This window comes from Camarhynchus parvulus, chromosome 4, assembly GCF_901933205.1.
Source record: "Camarhynchus parvulus chromosome 4, STF_HiC, whole genome shotgun sequence".
In the NCBI taxonomy this organism is placed as follows: domain Eukaryota; kingdom Metazoa; phylum Chordata; class Aves; order Passeriformes; family Thraupidae; genus Camarhynchus; species Camarhynchus parvulus.
In genome coordinates this window covers 23,450,118-23,469,698 of record NC_044574.1, presented here as the reverse complement: position 1 = coordinate 23,469,698, position 19,581 = coordinate 23,450,118, and the positions used below count along the sequence as shown (strand labels likewise).

At 37.0% G+C, this 19,581-nt stretch overlaps 1 protein-coding gene across 3 annotated transcripts in view; it reads right to left on the bottom strand.

Annotated features, from left to right (window-relative positions):
• Positions 1-539: 539 nt before the first annotated feature.
• The window catches only part of N4BP2 (NEDD4 binding protein 2), a 36,025-nt gene continuing 16,983 nt past the window's right edge, over positions 540-19,581 (bottom strand). For 2 of the 3 annotated variants that reach the window (XM_030947263.1, XM_030947265.1), the window contains 10 exons: positions 16,466-18,780; positions 14,973-15,058; positions 14,237-14,279; positions 13,019-13,254; positions 11,494-11,612; positions 10,046-10,184; positions 9,758-9,943; positions 7,360-7,528; positions 5,434-5,557; positions 4,421-4,669 (listed from right to left, as the gene is read on the bottom strand). In XM_030947263.1, the coding sequence (XP_030803123.1) occupies positions 4,624-4,669; positions 5,434-5,557; positions 7,360-7,528; positions 9,758-9,943; positions 10,046-10,184; positions 11,494-11,612; positions 13,019-13,254; positions 14,237-14,279; positions 14,973-15,058; positions 16,466-18,780 (3,463 nt within the window). In that variant the 3' untranslated portion in view covers positions 4,421-4,623. Of the gene's footprint in view, positions 4,670-5,433; positions 5,558-7,359; positions 7,529-9,757; positions 9,944-10,045; positions 10,185-11,493; positions 11,613-13,018; positions 13,255-14,236; positions 14,280-14,972; positions 15,059-16,465; positions 18,781-19,581 lie in introns of all 3 variants that reach the window. The other variant, XM_030947264.1, reaches the window with a different exon arrangement.

Here is a 19,581-nt window from a genome sequence, read left to right as displayed (position 1 = left end):
TCCACACTTCCAGGACAATACACAGGGCAATACCTGCACCTGACCAGAACGGGGCAGCCTTGGGAAAAGCCAGGCTTACTAGCTCCGTATCCAGCACGGTACAGCGCTGGGCTCCCTCGGGATCTGGCCTCTCACTGCCCCTGACCCACGGGCTCCTGCTAAATGAAGTCTCAGCAGAGCACTTCCCTCCCCCAAAGCCCCGCTGCTGCATTGGTCAGATTGCCCCTCCCCTTGGTGTACACTGCTACTCTCACTCTCCCATGAGTAAGTCAGCCTGGAATAGCATCTCTTCAGCTACTTCAGGTCAAAAAAAATCTGAAACCATGACCCTCGTTTTCAGTAATTTGAGCATTCAGCTCGCACTCACAGCACTGAAATTCAGGCCACAAATCTGTTCCTTTTTATGCCTGCAGATGGTTGCTTCATCTCCCTACAGATGGTATCCTGAAGCCAAGCAAGTGGCTTTCATGCAGAACTCCAAGACTACTATTTGAAAAAATTTTATACAAGCTGCAACATAGTTTTCCAAGGAAAGACAGAAGGCTATACTTGTGACAAAAATCCTTTATTAAACTATATTCTGTAAATTCCATTTCATATTAGAAATTTTAAATGCAAATTACAAAACCATTTCAGTAAAAAACAAAATTATAGTTAACAGCAAAAGTACAACTTTATACAAATAAAAAAATCATTTGTTGTTTTAATTTAAAAATAGAAATTTGTATCTTCCAATGTACTGGTCCTAACAGCTTTTACAATTGGCAGCTGCAATACTAGGTGTTTTCACATGCATATTCACATCTACTCATTTAATCCTCTGCAAAGTTTATTTAGCTGAAACAGCATGAACAGTTGGGCTTTGGTTGGGTTTTGAGGGGGGATGTACCACATGATATTAAAAGCAAAAGCCAAAGTCATTAAGTATTGTCAAGGTATCCTGAAATATTTTTGCCCTACTACTTTCACAATCAACTGAAATGGTTTTCAGCAGTCACACTACTTCAGACAACTTTCTTCATTGCATCTCTGGCCTTTTTTTTTTTACTTTAAGATCATTCATCAATGTTAGCACAAGTATTAATTTTGTATATTAAAAAATGGTAATTTCCCTAAATTAAAACTTGGGATAACTATTAAAATGTTTTGTAAAAGAAGACACAAAAAGTCACACATTAAAGGTTACCATTCATCACCATCACATGCTGTTGAAGAACAGAATAGAAAGTGCTACACAAACAGTTGTACATTATTTCAGAGTGCTGGTGGCAATACTGCTATTTTAATTTTAAGATTATACAGAATTTACATGATACCTCAGGTTTCTCATGGATTCTCACTGCAAGAGACATCAGAATGGTTGGAACTTCTAAAATATAACCTACTTTGAAATACCATTTTGAAATAATTATATTTCAAAGAATTCATCCCAGAATACATTATAAAATCATTCAGAGAAATACAAGAACTTCAGTGTTGTTTTTCTGGAATATTGGCAAGTAGCTGAAGGCATGGAGATCCTTACTGATAAAACTCTACTTACTTTTACTCTGTGCACTGATCTTCAGACCTATTCTGTATCCAGCTCAGCACAGCTTTTAAGCAAGTGCTTGAGATCCTTCAGAGGATCATTACATTTTCTCTGAGTCAGAACTGCAATGCCTCATTTTGAGCTGCTGAAGCTGATAGAGGCAAGATTGGTTTTGCCAGTGTTATGATTTTTAGCCATCATCTCCATCAAAGTTCAGCTGGTGGTCAAACAACACATGCTAGGTGAATGACCAATCTACCCCAGGCAGGGCATTCAGAGTATGTTCATGAACCTCAACCTGTACCCAATTAAAGCCAGTGAAGAGAGGAACAGAGAAGAGTATTCAAAACTGCTCTTGAGCTGTGTATTTCTCTGCTGATTTTGACAGACTGAAGAAAAATTCTCCTAGCCCTGGGTAGAGCTGATTTTACCCTGAACATTTTTAATGTATTTATCCAAATAGGACTAAAGGATGAAAAAATAGTCTGAAAGGACACTGAAGCTCACCAGGAACAGTACCTTTCTTGAAAGTCTTAGCCCACTCCCAGAGACTGTTTATGCACTTTTAATTCTTTAATATCTTCTGTCCCCTTAAGCTTGCACTTTTTGCGTGCAGTGGTAATTTTGAAAGAGGCTCAGGAAGTGGCAACTTCAAAAATATTCCTGAGCATGTTGGTCAGAGCATGTTCTGGGGAAGTGAGAGTCAAGTGCAATCATTATCATCCACTTGCTAAGCCAGAAGAAGGCAAAAAGCTGTGTTTCTCATCTCCAGGGTAAAGCTGTCAACTAGATTATGATGAACAGATGGGCAAGACGACAACTTTTTCTGCTTGTCTTTTGAACTAAAAACTAAGCTGTCTTTGTCCATGTCAGGAATGGTGTGAATATGCTGAGTGAATCAGGCTGCCTCCCAAAACAACCAGAAGTGTTGGCACTTCCTTATTTACAGGCACATCTCTGTAGGTCTTGGGCACCCAAGCAGCTCAACACACAACAGCCACCCAGGCCAACCAACAGGGACTGTACTGCAAAGAGCTGTCCCAGAGAGCTGCAATTCCATTTGGTATAAACAGCAGCACTAAGGAAAACCTGTTCAGGAACAGAAGGAAGTCCCTTGGTCCAAAACAAAGATTCTGCTGAGATAATTCTAGCATTTGCAACTCTGTACAGCTGAACTGCTGTCTTGAGGCCAAGTGCCTAAACAGCATCTCAGTCCGTTTTAGGCACTGTCACAGAGGATGGAGTGTGGACTTCACACAGGACATCATGCAGTGGCAGAAAAAGCTCTGTTAGTGCTGTATGGGGACCACAGATCTTTTGTATTTCATTCACTGATTACCAGAGCAGGGCAGAGAGAAGGAAACAGAGAAAGGACATAATTCAGATGACCTAAGTACCCACAAAAAATATAAAACTTATTATGGCAGTCTATTATTATAGAAAGAATCCCTTTGATTAAGCATTACTCAAGCTATTCTTCCACTTGAAATCACCAGGAAAAGATTACTGTATCTGTTGAAGCATGACAAACTCATTTTTAAGTCTACCATGCATCATAGTCACTGTGTATGTATTAGAGTAAATACAGATATATTCAGGAAACATCATGTCTTTCAGCTTGTCAGCAACTTACACAGGCACGTTTTCAAGTGAAACCTATTTCTGTGGACAGCTTTTCTCACAGAAGTTCTTTGTTTATTAGTACTCATGTATGCAAATTGCAGAACTTGCACACACATATGGATTCATATACAAACTCTATGTGCATGTAGTTCCTCGATAAAATTTACTGCAAAGTGGTTAAAGATTTAAAAATTCCTCACATTAATCCTTAATCTATTAATATTATTCCTAATACACAACTCACACCTGTTCTGAAAAAGCCGTACAACAAAAATTCATATGCCCTTCAGGAGGCAAAGATATAAATAAAAATAGTGATGTATTCTACAAGATATTTCTATTAAAAAAGTGTTCTGATTGTTTACTGGAAACACTTGCATAAGTAGAGACATTTATATTTCACTTTTGAAGGGTTTTGTTTGGGGTCTTTTTATGTTGTTTTAGTGTTTTACACAGATATTTCTAGATGCTGATGCAATGCCATCAAAATCAGAGTAACTTTTGTACTCCCAGATTTTCCAGTTAGGCAATTACTTCTGTAATGTTAGTATTCACTTTGATGTTAAAATACATTTAAAATGTCTCATAATCGTATTTTCTAAAAGGAAATCACCAAACAATACACAGAGAATGAAGACATCATTATTAGACACTTGTAAAGTAAAACAGTACTGCATTTGCTGAATTTAAAAAGCCACAAAGAAAGAAACAATTTTAATCCAGTAGGTGGATCTCCAAAAGAGACTGAATAACAGCATTGTGGTTTTCCTTTAAGAGATCACACTAAATCTGCCAAATTACCAAACACACAGCTGGCCTTAATGCACAGGCCTTATATGCAACCTCCTTCAGTATTTGGAGAAGTTTTGAGTGAAGTAAGGATAATAGAATGGTCAACTCAACATAACCACTAAAACGATAAAAGATTTTTAAAGAAACCTGGAAATACTCAGCACTCAGATGTAACTGGATTTGAAATACCAGTAGTTGCTCAGTTTCCGCCTCTCCTTTGCTATTCTGAAGGGTTTAGCACAAAGTTCTGAATTACAAAATAACTTTGTATAAGATAATATGTTTTAGAATTACAGAAGCCACAGCAATCAAGACGTGCAAGGGTCAAAAGGCAGATTAGGTATGCTAAGAAGATAGTTATGTTAAAAATTGTACCTTAACTTCTGTTAAAAACATCATATATTTCTCAGCAAAATTCTTAATCTGCATTTCTGAGACTTCAAATCCTTTTAAGTATCTTCCTTTTTCAGGTTCAAAAAAGTTCTATTCCACAGAAAAAAATTATTGGAAACATACTGACAAATCCACTTGCTGTAAATTGAGACCAGTTTAATAAAATATCATCCTTTAAAACAGACTGAAAAATACCAATGCAGTTGTTCAAAACATGGGGTTTTTTTCTGTTACCCAGCGGTCATCTGACACCTCAGTTTCTATATTCCTCTTTCCACAACTCCTCAATTCAGCATGACTTTCAGGCAGCCTGGTTTTATTTCTGTGAACCTATGAAACAAGAAAAAAAGAAGCTTCAACATGTATATGCAATGCCATCACCTTCAATTCTCATCAAACATATGGAAGGTGCTAAGGTCCTCAGTCAAGTATATGTGCATGTGAGAGTCAGGAAATCAGCATTATGTGATCAGCAGATGTGACACTGAAGAAGGGTTTTTCAGTGTCTGGAGATATGAAGACCTGGAAAAAGCAGAAACTAAGATGAAGATCCGAGCAAAGAAAAAGCTGCCCAGTATTCCTGGTTATATTAATTCTGTTCCTCTATTCCTGTTCCCCTTTCATTCCCTCTTCTTTTGAAACAGATTTTCATCCTTCTATTTTGTGGAAGCCAAGAAAGAAATGGGAAGTCATTGCTGGTTTTGAGTCTCACCTTCCTACACTGCTCTATATAAAAATCAGCCAACACATTGATGCCAGCCCAGACTTACTAAATTGCTATCCCTCATAAACTGAATACAAATGCAAGTATTGCAACAAATAAAAAGCAGGATTAACAACTTTTCACAGTAAAACTAGCAATCTTGAATGGAAATATGGAATTAAACTATCTCAGAGGAAAGGAATTAACATTTAACAGGTACTACACAACTGCATCAGATTTGTGAAACAACTGAGTTAATTTAATCTGAAACAGCAGACCTGCCCTAATCTGTGCAGTAGTTTAACAGCATTCTAAAACTAAACTTCAATTTTCAGTTATTTAAATGTGGTTCAAGAAAAAAAATTTATCAGTAACAAAAATCTAAACTCACCTGAAGTTGTGGCTTGTGAGGTATCGGATAGCTGCTGGTCTGATGCGAGCAACTCCTCCCTGACTATGGCTTCCTCTTCCCGTGATAACACTGAGATATGGTTTACCACCACTCTGCTGGTACTCTGCAACAGCAGGAATTGCAACAGTTAAAGTTCTCCTCAGCAGAGACTTGGCATGCGGTGTAAGCCGTCCATGCATTCCTCTGAAAACTCTCACTACTCATTTGGAGCTTTGTTTTCCCATGATGATATGCATATTTTAGATACAAATAGCAATTTTCTCCCATTTTGAAAAAGTCAAACTTTTGAAATCTAGATTGCTTGCAAAATGCATATTGTAATCATCACAAAATCCCTCCAGTTTCATAAAAGCTTTACTGTTTCTGTCATCTAATATTCAACTGGAATTTACATTCTGTGATATAAATTTAAATTACAAAATTAAAAGAGGTAGGTGCCATTCACTGAATTTTTAAGTGGTGCTTCTGTATTGTTTCATATTTTATCTTAAATTAATGTGAATAAAGAATTAACATTTTATTGAATAAAGAAATTAAGAAGAAAGAAAATATAAATCCAGCTTTTGACACTTATGCCACATTATTTCGACTATCTTCTGCTATGCTGGAGCATGGAATTCAACAGATCAACACATTCCATGAGTTTTATTAGGGCACTTAGCCATGATAACAAAAGAAATCGCTCTCTTCCCAGAAATAACAGCAACCTAAATTGATGAAGAGTTTGAAAAAGAGGAAAAAAAATTAAACTGGATTCTCACAACTAGATTTGCCAGTTTGGAATTATCAGTTCACATGATGTGTTTTTTCAACTACTCTCCCCCACACAGTAACTTTATCTAGGTTTTATATTTATTTACTGTTAATTCTGGCAGCAAAAGGAAGTTCCCAGTATTGATCCTTTTCCCATGTACATACAGTGAAATTAACTTTTTTTTTTCAGACTTAGGTAAATAGACGGAACAGAGAGCCCCTACTATCGATTTCAGCATTGCTGATTTAAGTACAGTTCTGGAAATTTAGTTCTAAAAAGCATTAGGTTACAGTTTAAATTGCACAAATGTCATTGCAGGAGTTGCACCAGATAATGGAATTTAATTATCTCTAGTGCATATTGAAAGACAAGAGTTATCTAAAGCCCCACTGAACACTTTTATTTATACTCTGTGGAGTAGCTGCTTCAAAAAATCCGGTTTGTGTGGCAGTACCTTGCGTAAGAAATATTTGTTACAGAAGCATTCCCAGTGTGCTTAAATTTAGAGGGTAAACTGGTAATGCAGAAAATTGATCTTTTTACAGCATGGACACTCATGAAGTACTTGAACTCTCCACTACGAGAAAAAATGAGCTCTCAAGCAAAACTGCATAAAATGACATTTCTGGAAGCAGCAGCATTCTGATCTCAAGCGATGCTGCCAACAAACTGATATAAGTTTCTGAAAGGTAGCTCAAATCTCACACTTTCATGTAGAAGTTGAAGACAATATCATCACTGTTGTTACAATTACAACACAGTAATTTTTCTTTTGCGATTATAAAAGCAACATAGTTGTGACAAAGCAATGCAATGGGGACACATATGGTTGCATCATCATCTCAGTAAAAAATGTCATGAAGGACAGACCAAGTATTCAATAATAGTAATAAAAAGGGATAAAACACAAGGAAGAAGATTTACAAAGAAGCAGGGGGAGGGAGGCGAGACAGAAAGCAACAAAAATCATTGTCATGTTAAAGAAAAACAATTCCACTGGGGTACTTTGAAAACAGACAACACAAAGCCTAGTTGTTTTTAACATACATGTTATTAAAGCACATTCATTCCCTCTAATATTGCCATGTATCATGATTTCTTCTCATCATGAGAAAAATTTTTAGGGGTAAGAATTATTACCTAAACCCTACCTTCACTTTTTTCCTGGAGTACTCTGGACAATTGATTCACAGCTTCATCCACATGGAGACCATGCAAATCCAACACATTCATAGGCAGCAAGGAAGTATTTACTCTCTCAAAGATTTGCACAGCAGCAGCATGGTTAGCTTCTTTCATCTTCTGCTCATGAAGGCGACCCTTTATTCATAAGCACAGCGACTATTACACACCAAGAAATAATTCTAGCTCCACACTGCTCAGTGGTTTCAAAATGACAGCACTGGCAGGGTGCTTTTAGTTCAACTTTGAACTAGTAAAATTTATAATTCTAGCAGAACTTCTGCACGATGCTCAGTGAGACCTGCTCACAAGAAGATTTCTGTTTGTGAGAAACTACACAAAGCTGGCACAAAGAAGACATAATAACAAAAGCCTTACAAAGAGGAAAAAAAAGGCAGAAAAGGCACAAAATCATAAGGTCTGTACATGAGCTAACAAGTTACACTCCATAATGAGCTGCAAATTTATTTTCCTAACAATAGATTTGTTATTTCCTGCGAGTATTTTGCTAAAATTATGATGAAACAGTGTCAGAGAAACTCCCCAACAGGTTAGGAAAAGCCTGCTGACTGTTGTAGTTGAGGTTAATTCTTCCAAATGCATTCCCAAAATTTCAGACAAGCCAGGGGTAAATAATTATAATTGTAATAATAATAATAGTAGTACTATCTATCATCTCTCCCAGTACTTTTTGACATATTTTATGACTGACAAGGTCAGTAAGTCTCTTCTGGAATGAGGGCAAGGAGCAGTACAGTTAGTCACCTTACTACAGAGTGAACAAGTACCAACTCCTTGCCACGAACCTTGCAATGGTAGTATCTGAGAGGTCAAAGCATCAAATTATGTCCTTGAAGATCTGTAGGCACAGTCTAAAAAAGAATGGAAGGAACTCCAGGTATTGGACTGACAAAGGCTCAAGAGAACAAAAGTGAAAACCTGTCTTACACTTTCTTAAAATGGATCACCTGAAGTGTGTTAGTGTCAGACCCAAGACAGCAGCTCTGTAACCCACTTGCAAAGGATTCCCAAGACAAAGGCCACCAAGAATAAAGTATTTTTTATTAACAAAGATAGATTAGTTTGCCTTTTTATTACCTAAAGGAAAGTATATAATAAATAAATTTCAATAGATTTACAATAGATTGTATTTGTTCTTATGGATAAGAACCAAAGTAAGGACTTGAAATTACATTTCTATTTAAAATCCTGCACATCTTTGTCTCAAAACTTCAAGAATATATGAAATAGGATAAAACACATAAAAACCATAAAAAGTTCATTATAAAAATTGATAATCTGTACTTCCTACATGCACAGTAATGACCTAAACATTTAGAGTTACAGCACTTGCATGAAAGGTTTTTGAATAAGCAAATTCAAGTGATTTATTATTACATTTTTGTTCTGTCATAATACAATTCAAAGTTTAGAATTAAATGCTTCTATACTGTGAATTCTTGCTGAATTTTTATATACTATTAGATCAGGGGAAAACTACAGCCTTTGAAGATACCTGTAACACATTTTTTAAGCATGATGTCAAGGGACATGCTTAGTGCCTGTGAAGGCACTAAGAAGCCAATGTTGAGGAACTTTGATTACAAGAAGAGATGAGACTTAAAAGCAAGAATAGGATCAACAGCACTGATCAGCAGTACTCAAACTGGTGCATACTAAGAAATGTGCCTGAATCAAGACCAAAGAGCTTGTGCTCCAAGGCCAGAGCATGCAAGACTGATCAGCAGCAGATCTACAGTCCATAACCAGATGTATCATGAAAAGCATGACATACACACCTCATTTATCCCAACCCAAGACAGACTGTAGCCATAAAGATAGTCAGAATGAAGAAGCGAAGACAGCAGGCAGCAATCTTGCCCAAGATTTATGGAGGATGAAGCAAACAAGATTCTGTGGCAAAAGATGACATCTTAACACCTGTCTGACTCCTATAAAGTACAGAAGATGTGTCTAAGAACAGTTCAGCACCAACATATACAGAGGATTCAAAAAAATTATGTTTGTTGCAGTCCATGTCACACTCCAGTGAACCTAGCCAGATCACTTGGACACAAATCTTGGTGTTTACAAGGATGTGAAAGAGATCTAAGACAAAGGAGCATGTGTGACTAAGCACTAGATAGCACCTTTCATGAGGTCTCACACCAGATTTGGTTAGATTAGCTTCCTGTGCCAGTATCATTACTAGTGGAAGCAAATTTACTTGTGATTGTCAATATAATACAGAGGGAACAGTGACCAAATTCATCAGCTCTAGCAGGCATGATGTTTTCCTTATCACTTCCAACTCAGGGTTTAAATACCTCACTAAGTTCAGACAAAAAGCACAATGTTTTTGTTTACCTGATGTGCATAAAATGCCGCCACAGGCTTCATACCCATGCGATAGGCCTCTCCAGCCTTTTTCAAACATTCCTGTCTCTTTTGCTGGTGACAAAAAGCTTCTGCTCTTAAATCATCATATTGTGGATACTCAAAGTCTTGAAACATTTCACATAAAGGATCATCCTCTTCCTTACTTTTTTTTGCCTGTAGGAATTCATATTGTTGAAGTTACAGGTGCATTTTAGGGCATTTTCATTTGCATCGTTTTGGCTATGTTTGTAACTATGGTTAAAAAAATATAAATACCTTCTTGTCACGGTTCTTTGCAGCACTGTAGGAAGAAACAATTTCATTTTGCTGAGCAGTTTCTTGAGCTATAACTGTTTGTACAGGATCTGCCTCCAGAACACAGTTCAGAAACTGTTCAGTTTGCTCTAAAGAGTAGCTGTAAAGGATAAATAAAGTGTGTGACTTTACAAATATATATTAATAGCTGCTATAGTTATCTAAATTCATTATAACAAACATCGATATTGTTACAGAACTGGATTACAATGAAAATAAACACTGGAATGGAATATTCCAGCTTATTAAAGAAAGGCTTGCAAACTCCTTGTAGGGCATTACTGGCATCAACACACATGCATTCTTGGTCAACTGAAACATAACTGAGGGGCACTTGAACATTAAAAGGAAAATTACATAACTGAAATAAATTGCATCCTACCTTAATCAAAGAGATATTAATAAACGCTGCTCTTTGGGCTGCGTAAGATAGTTCATCTTAAATCTTCTCTGGTCAGGGTTAGATAGTTCAAACTAATTTAAAACTAGCTCAGTTTTCTGAAACCCTAATGAGGGAAGATCCTTGTATTTTTAGTCAAACTTTGTTATCAAATTTAATTAAGACATTAGTTGCCAACAGCTTTCTAATAAGCCGGTTTTCTTCTTTATTCTTGCTCTTTAGTAAGCTAACAAGAACAGACTGATTAAAAGTAAAGACAGATTTGGGGAAAGGCAACACTATGAGGACAATTTTGAATGTGAAAAATGAGATGGTGAAATGTTTGAATTATAAAAATGGATGAAGGATATATTTTAAGCAGGAAAGATTTTTATAACAACCTGGACACGCAGCATGACTGACAAGTAGGTATGCAAACCCATATGTAGAGACAGACATTCAAATGGCCAAGGATGAAAAAAGATGTTTCTCTTGAAAAAAAAGTTCACTTCACAGAAACTTGGATTTAAGAAGGAAGACATATATCCCAGAAACATAATGCAGAAGGGAGAAAGAGAATGTCAGCAGGAAGGCATAGAGAGATGGTTCATTCCCTCAGAGCAGCTGCAGTAACCAGCAAAGTACTCACAGGTAACACCAGGTAATGGTCGTGTTTTCCTCTTGGGCAGATGTCATTTCCTGCAATCCTACTATTACCACACGCACTCATTTCTCCCACTAGATTTAAACCCCAGCTCTCAAGAAAATATGCAGTTCCACTGACAGTCAGGCAGTGGTCAATAGCAAGAGACATTCTTCTCCCAGTGAAAGAAACTGTCTATTCTGTCCTAAAAAGAAATGTGTCTAAACTGAGTTTTATACCCTTTTTGCCTTTAAACCAGCTAGCTTTTATTTAGAGTAACAAAAAGCACTACTTTGCAAAAAGCCATTCTTTAGTAGCATCTTAACTCTCAATATTTATGACTGTAACTGAGTACCATTTTTACAAAAAAGTAATAGGATTTCTTACTTGTTGTCCCTGAAGACATCCATTAAGAAATTTTGATTAATAGTTGGAAACATCTCAAAAAGTTGCTTCTCCTTTAGTTTAGCAGCACAGTCTTTTCTGGCTGTAGAAGGAACACGATTCTACCCAGAAGAAAAAAGAAATATATTAAAAGTTCTTCATTAGAAAAAAAATACAGTAAAGGTGGAGCCAATCCAACTTTGCCATTATTTGTTACAATTTAAAAAGTATCTTCTCAGTTGGTATGCACCCACAGCAATGACAATGTGGCATACCAGCCTGCCACACTGATCAGCATAAAGTAAGGACAGGTGAGTTGTATCATACACCACTGCAGTACTCTGCAGTCTTTTGAAGTAATGCAGCTGAAGGTCCCCCATAATTTGGACAAAGTAAAATGAGGATTTTTAGGAGGGATTTAGGTTTTGGAATTTATTCCCCGCCAGTCCATTCAGTCCAGTGCTAAACTTGTGCAAAGTCCATCTCTTCTCTATACTGAGGGCCTGGGGTTGAAAAAATACCTTATTATTAAGCAGCATAAACAATTTTGGTTTGATGTATCAGAAGCTGTGTCTATAATAAATATTCTTAATTGTCATCTGAGAAGGTGACATAATTATAACCTAGAATCAATTGGACTGATCGTCCAGTGTTCAGATTTAAAAAAAAAAAGAAAAAAAGTGATCAAAATAAAGCCAAGATCCATGAATTCAAACTGAAAGTAAAGCTGTGAACGTGGCATTTGTTGTTATCAGTAGGGCACATACATGCAGTTCAAAGAAAGAATCCACGAGCCATTTTCCAAGTACAGGCTAATTCATACAACTTTCTACACCAGTTCAGAGCTTCTCTACTTTAGGACAGCTGCTTATCAGAGACCATTACAAATAAGAATCCCTGTTCTGAACATCAGTGGGGCAGTAGAGGGCAGTATCAGGCACAAGCCAAACAGGCAGGGTACAGGAATTCTGTGCGGAAAACAAAGAACTAGTCAAAATCTATTAAAGAGTTATTTTAGAAGTGGGTACACAACCTTGTTGAAGATTAACCTCAATTACTTATTTTAATGTCTCATCTGTTAGGAATATTGTGGGTTCTCCTAACAAAAAAATACATTACAGCCAATTCAGTACACTTCTAGACAAGGCATGAAGCCAACTAAGAACTTTTTTTTTATATTGCTGTCACAATGAAAAGCATGGAAGATCACATTGATCTTTGGTTTTAGCTGAGCAACCAAAAAATAATTCAACCAAACACAAATGCTAGCCTGGATAGTGAAATGCAGCATGATCTATGTGAAACAACCAAAATATTATATTCTAAATGAGACTGTATTTTTCAAACAGAAGCATCTACCTCAAGCAAACTTCTGTATCACAGTTATCAAGAATACTAATTGGCATGCATTTGTCTCACAAATTCAAGCTGTAATCAGCAACACAGGGATAAGTCACCAAATAAGACATACTCTATTTCACTGTAAGTAATTAATCTAAACCACATTAAAAAATGGTGCTATCCATACCAGGTCCTCTCTCTCCTGCATCGCTATTTCTTCAGAAATTATTTGCCTGAGAGAAACTTTCTGAATCTGAGCATTCCAGTGATCCATAAATGGAAAAACGTCTGATGTTGCTGGGGTTTTTGTCTGTATATCATTAGATGTGTCTGCAGCCAAGCTCGATTTTTTCTTCTGTATTTTGCTGTCTGCATTCTGAGATAACAGCACTTCTGAGTCATCTGTATCTATCTGCTGAAACACTGTAGGACATTCAAAAGCAATAAAAGTAGGGTGACAAAACACTTATTAGGTTATATATACATGCAATGCCAAAATAATTAAGACAAGTTTTTCAATCTATACAGTTTGAGTTTTGTTAAAACAAGATTATTAATGCTAAAACAAAACCCAACACATTGCTTTCACCTTCTCCACTTCCATTTTCCAAAGACTGATCATCTTTATCTATTTTGTGAAACAAAAGAAAATCATCAGACTTGCTCACCAAATTTTCAAGTGCTAAGACATACCTTACAGCTGTAAATCACCTTGCACATACATTAAGTGGGGGCTTGTTTGCTTTTATAAAAGAATCACTGACTCCTATGTTTACCTGCCTTTCTTCTAGAACTTAAGGACAGATGCTTAATAATCTCGTTTTCCACTTCTACAACTTAATGGCAACAGCATTGTTTGGTCACTAGTTTGCACCCACATTGCAGTCCAAGTCTGCAGTGGGGTTCTGCCATAGAGGGACACTTCTTCTGGGAGCTGAATGAAAACTGGACTGCAAGAGATGTTAACACTTTTTGAACAAGGCATCCATCTTCCTGCTAAAATCACCTCTGATGAACAATGTGTCACTGTTCTATTCCTGACCTCCCTTCGTCACCTGCAGAAATCTTACTCTGCAAGTAATTTTCTGGCTGTTCTTTTTCTTGCCACAGAGAATTCCTACCAAACAACTGTCTGCTTCAACCAGAGCTTCTCCAAGTTTTCTGAATGACACAAAATTATAGGCTTTATCTGGAACTAGTGATTCTGCTTATAATCAACTCCTCTCCCCTCCCCCACACATCATAAGAGATTGGTAAATGGATCCAAAGGCAATAAAATTTAGTCTAATAAAAAAGTCATCATTTTTCAACGGATGGAGTATTTTCAATCTAAAATTTCAAATAATTAAATGCTTTTATAATGAACATTAAGTATTTGTACAATTAAAAGAAATACATGACATACCTTCTGCAGATGACTTACATGATTCATCTCTCCTCTGACGCTTCTAAATAAAAATAGTAAAATCATGAATGTTGTAAGTTATGAATTTTGCAGGAAAACTTTGCAAGTGTTAGCTTCTAATTAAAGCAGTTTCAAAATAAGGTCTCACAATATTTCTCAAAGATTCAGTATTTTAAAAAAATATATTTAGGAAAAATAATTCTGAAGTGAAATTTGTAAGCTGAAATTATCTTTCTAAAAACACATCAAACCAGAGAAACATGCCCCACTGCTAAGACTTCACAGCCTTAATTACATAAACCAAACAAAAATTTAGCCAAAAGGCATTCCAGAGCTGTAAAGGAACATAAGTAGAGAACTCATTGCAATTATTGCACATGGAGATGTTTTATATAGAGAATAATTAATCAAACAATTGTTTTTACAGGTCAAAAAACCAATAAGGATTTTTGGCCAGCAGAATTCCTCATCAATCTTGTAGTGAAATTGTGCACTATGATCCTTCTTTTTAAGAATCTTGTTTTCATGATGAGGCACTCATAACATCCCTTAAAGCATCTTTCAGTAGCTCCAATGATTATGACATACTGATACACTCCACACATTTTACAAACTACTATTACATTTTATCATTGTTCTTGCAAAGATAACACCTTTAGACCAAGACACATGTAGACAAATGGTCTGACAAAATACAGGCATGCCAGAATGCATCATAAACAAGAAATCTACTGACCAGAATAGATTCTTTCCATTTTTCATGAATCACTTTTGCCAAATTCAGATCAATATGAACAACACAATCCTCAACAGTTAGTGATCCTTGAGGAACAAAGAGAATATATTCATTAAAAGCATTCTATAAAAACTTATGTAAGCAATTAAAGTACAGTATCCTAGACTTATTAACTTTGGATATTCTACATAAACTGGTCATGCCTAAAAAAAACTTCTAAACAAAAAAGCACATTCCACAGAAATTGTTTTCAGGTGTTCAAAAACTCTGAAAGGCTAGGAAAGAAACAAGTTAACATTAACTGTATATTGTTGAAACATGACTACCTGGACAACGGTATTTTTCCTTCTCTTTTCAGTTTTTCTAGCAGACTCTTCTTTTACAAAGCCATTGTTAATTGAAAACAACAGTTTCATCCACGAAACTGTGATTCCCCCCGTTCCATTGCAATCCACATGGCAAGTGCTTTTCTGTAAAACATACCCACCACAGCCCAACAGCAGTCACATCCCTCCTTTCCAACACAAACTCAGAGAGACAAACACCAAGCATTCCCCCAAAATCTAAAGGAAACAGCAGAAATTATCATGGTATCATAGCAAATGATATAAAAAAATCAAAACCTTTTTCCTAAAAAGGGTATTTCTCACCCTTTCAAAAATAAAAAAAAACACAAGAAGTATGTATACGTCAAATAAAAATTTTGGGCATACTTCAGACACAATAAAACACTTTTCTGCTATAAAAAACAAACTTTTTTTTTTAAGGAGGTAGGCATATAAGGCAAAGAGGCCAGTAATCAAACCCACCAATAAATCAGGTATCCAGGGTTTCACATAAAGCAATCTTCAAGATGAAAGATGGAAATGAGAGAAAAAAGGAAAAAGTGTGGATAAAAAAGAGAGAAAAACATCAAGCTTATATTCCTCCTATTTTCTTTTTTTCCTTTTTCTATCACTCTTTAACTTTTGAGATGCATGTTCAAGCTGCTTATGGCTTCCTAAACCATAATCTGCCAGCAGACAGGTCTGTTGTCATCTTTTAAGTACACAACCAAGTTCATCTCCCTTAACCATCCATCTTCTTGTTCATCAACTTATGTGATGCCTAAAGTTTTTTTTTTCCCTTTCTTCTTTCCTAATCAGCCACAATTTGCATATTCCTTATCATCTAAATATCTCTTCAGAGTTTGAATATAACCTCAAAGGCCTGTTGCTCAGAATGCAAATAAGCCAATATATTTTCTTTTTACTTTGAAGTTTGTGCATGCAAAAAGACAAAGGCAGAAGGTAGCACTACTGCACTTATATTTTATGCCATGCTTAGTTCAGTTTCATTTTTGCATTAACATGAACTGCCAGTATCATGAGGAGTTACAGGAATCTACTCCCTAAAAATCAAGCATGAAGGGAAAAAAGGACAGGCAAAAAAAGAAAGGTTTACTACCCAAATAATTTTTTTTTCATAAAAACATATATATAATTACACCATACCTGCATCAATGCCAACAGGTCCAAATATCTCTTTCAGCTGGAGTGCCAATTCAGGAGGCAACGTTAGTTCTAGGCAATCTATACTGAAGGCTGCATGTGATGCTGGTATAGGGCTTTGTCTCTTGGCTTTAGTTGCAGCCCAGCTTGGAGTGTCAATTTCTTCTTTACCACATATCTCCCTGGAATTCTCCTGAGTTTCTTTATCCATCTCCAGTTCTTTACTGCTGCTAGGACCAACCAGAGGTGCACGATCCATTTCCAGTAACAAACCAGTCCCTTTGGAATTTTTGGCATTGCTTTCTGAAGGGTTACTGTCACTTTCATTGTTTAATTCAGATTTCAAATTGGTAGAAGTTGTGTTAGGATCATGAGGCAAAGCTGCATCAAGTTGTAAAAGTGATAGCTTATTTACAGTTTCTTCAAGAGGACTCTCACTCCCTCCCTTCTGCCTTCCTGGAACAGACAGCTCAATGACACCTGCTGCTGAGCTGCTTGTGTTAGTTCTAGGGGCTGAATCCACAGAATTTTTCACTTCCACTGAATTATCCGATGAGGTAGCAGTGAATGAGTCAGAAACATCAGCACTTGTCACAGCTGTCTTGGTAGCCCTGCTTTCTGCAATGCTGAGTGGTGAGTCCTTGCTTTCTGAAGTCTCAAAGGTATCACCAGCCCCAAGTACTTGTGGGGCTTGTTTGCAGTCTTTGAGATTCTCATCACAGTTTATACTTGCCTTGAAATCAAGGTCTGTGGCCACTGGCTCAGCTTTGCCTACCTGAAAGCTCTCAGTATCAACAGCTTTACGTAACTTTTCATCAGAGTCTAACAGCAGACCTGTGGCCCAGTCTATGTCTTTGTTACATCTTTCATACAGATCTTTCAGAGCTTCAAATGAAACAGACTCAAAGAGCTTACAGAGTGTATCTAGTTTTTCAGACTCATCAATATTGATAAGCTCACTTTCCTCCACAAAAGTACTTTTATCATATGTAACTCGATAGGGTATTTTTTCCTGACAATCTGAGACATTGCCTACGTCTTTGGGTTTGAAGCCATCTAACCTCCCATGAAGTATTTTTGTTGTCTCAGGAAAAAGCATTTTCTTTTCTAATCTCCACAGGAGAGCAAAGTCCTGTGATTCAGTCTGTGAATAGCTACTTTTTTGCCTACATAAGTCTGTTTCCTGTTTCTCTTCTGCCAGGTTAAGTTTAGACAAGTGGTCCTCTTCTCTGGGATGTTGCAAGCTGCTGTTTCTAAAAGTGAGGGCTAATTTGTGATGTTTCCTTGTTCTCTTACTTTGCTGGGATTTTTCCTCACTTACTGTTTCACTACCTACTATTTCCTCTTGGTGTACAGGCAAACTCCTTGTATCTGGTTGCTCTTCAGTGTTCACAGGTGACCCATGAATCACATGTACAGTTTCAAGAGCATTCATATTAGTGTCGTCTTCAGTATTTTTGTCTTCATCACACTGATTTAAATTTGTCTTTCTCATTCTCCTTGACCTTTGCTGTCTCTGTTCTAATGAGGCTGAGACAGGCCAATATTCTAACATTTGCAATTCTGGTGTAACTTTATCTGAACTAACAGAGTAACAGCTACAGGGCAGACTTTCATCCTCATGCCCTTTCTCAACAGTACATGTCTCAGGCAGGCCCACTTGCTCTTCACCTATCTCAGAATACTGCTGACTGGGAGCTTCACCTTCCTTAACACTCTTCAGAGGAGATTTTTCTAGTCTTCTAGATCTTTTGACTCTCTGTCCCATTGTTTGTTCCATGGGCCAGTCACCCAGAAAGTTTAGTAGTCCTGGTTTTCCTGATGTGCCAAAAGCCAAAGCGCTTGGTTCCACCCTGTTACTCGTTTGTGTTGATTTTGGTTCCATACACATTCTGCCCAATTGTTCAACTGCAGTTTGAACTTTGAGACTGTTGTTATCACTGTGTTCCTCAGCTCCACCTGTGTGTAAGTTCACAGTCTCTTCAGCTGGAATTACATCAACCTCATCCATTTCTGCTTCAGTATTTTCTTCTGCTTTTAATCCCATTTCTTCTTTCTTCTCCAAGGGCAGCTCTCTTTTGATGCAATCTGATAAATTAATTTCCAAGTCATCTTGAACAGTGCTGTTCTCAGAATTGTGTTCCACAGAGATATTTTCCATTTCTTTTTCCTCTTTCTGAAAATGCTTGGGGTCACAACTACTTTCTAATGTTAGAGAAATACTGGGAGAAGTTTTATCAACTTCAGCTAATTCAATAGGCTCCACCTCAGAAGCAAAACATTCTTCTTCCTTTACATCAGAATGTGCCTCTCTCTTTCTGAAAGACAAATTGGAATGAAATATAAACCCATTTCAAACCTTCTTAAAATATTTGTCTACATTTTTAACTCCAGTTAGAGATAGCATAGAGAGTTTAACCTAGTTAGACTTCTAGTAGAAGGAAAACAAATTTATAACTAGCTGTAACTCCAACACTCCTCAACAAAAAAGGAGCTAAGTAAAGATGAACTTTAGTAAGTACTTTCTTAAGTAACTTTCTTTTGTGCTCTTCTTACTAGAGCACAGGGCTAAGAACACTTTCTCAGGTGTCTCCCCCCCATCCCATTTCCAGCATTCAGTTTTGTACCAAAGTACTTTGCTGCCAGAAACTTCCTCACTCAGACCAGCAAGTCTGGTAAATATACTTTTATCTAGTGACTGTTGCTCTCTCCTCTTGGCTTAATGCTAAAGACAGTCTAGACATTAACTAGGAGAGAACGTGCCATTTCTTGTCAAACCATTTTTTACAATCAACTACATTCCATTATAATTTCAAATACATCACACATGCAAAACCTAAGTGAAATAACAACTGAAATAAAACCTGATTTCCTGTGTGTGTCCTAGTTTTGGCCAGAACATGGAGGTTATTTTATACCACCTCACATCATTGCTGGAGCAGGAATGGGAAGAGGAAGGGGGAGCAAACGAGCAGTGAGTGTGTGGTTTGGGAGTCTCAGGGGGCACTGAGCTGGGGTTTGCCATTCCTGAGCAGGACACTGTGCGCTACAATACACAGCACAATCCAGACTGGCAACTACAGAACAGTCCTGGATACAGCCAATGGAAACCTGGGCAA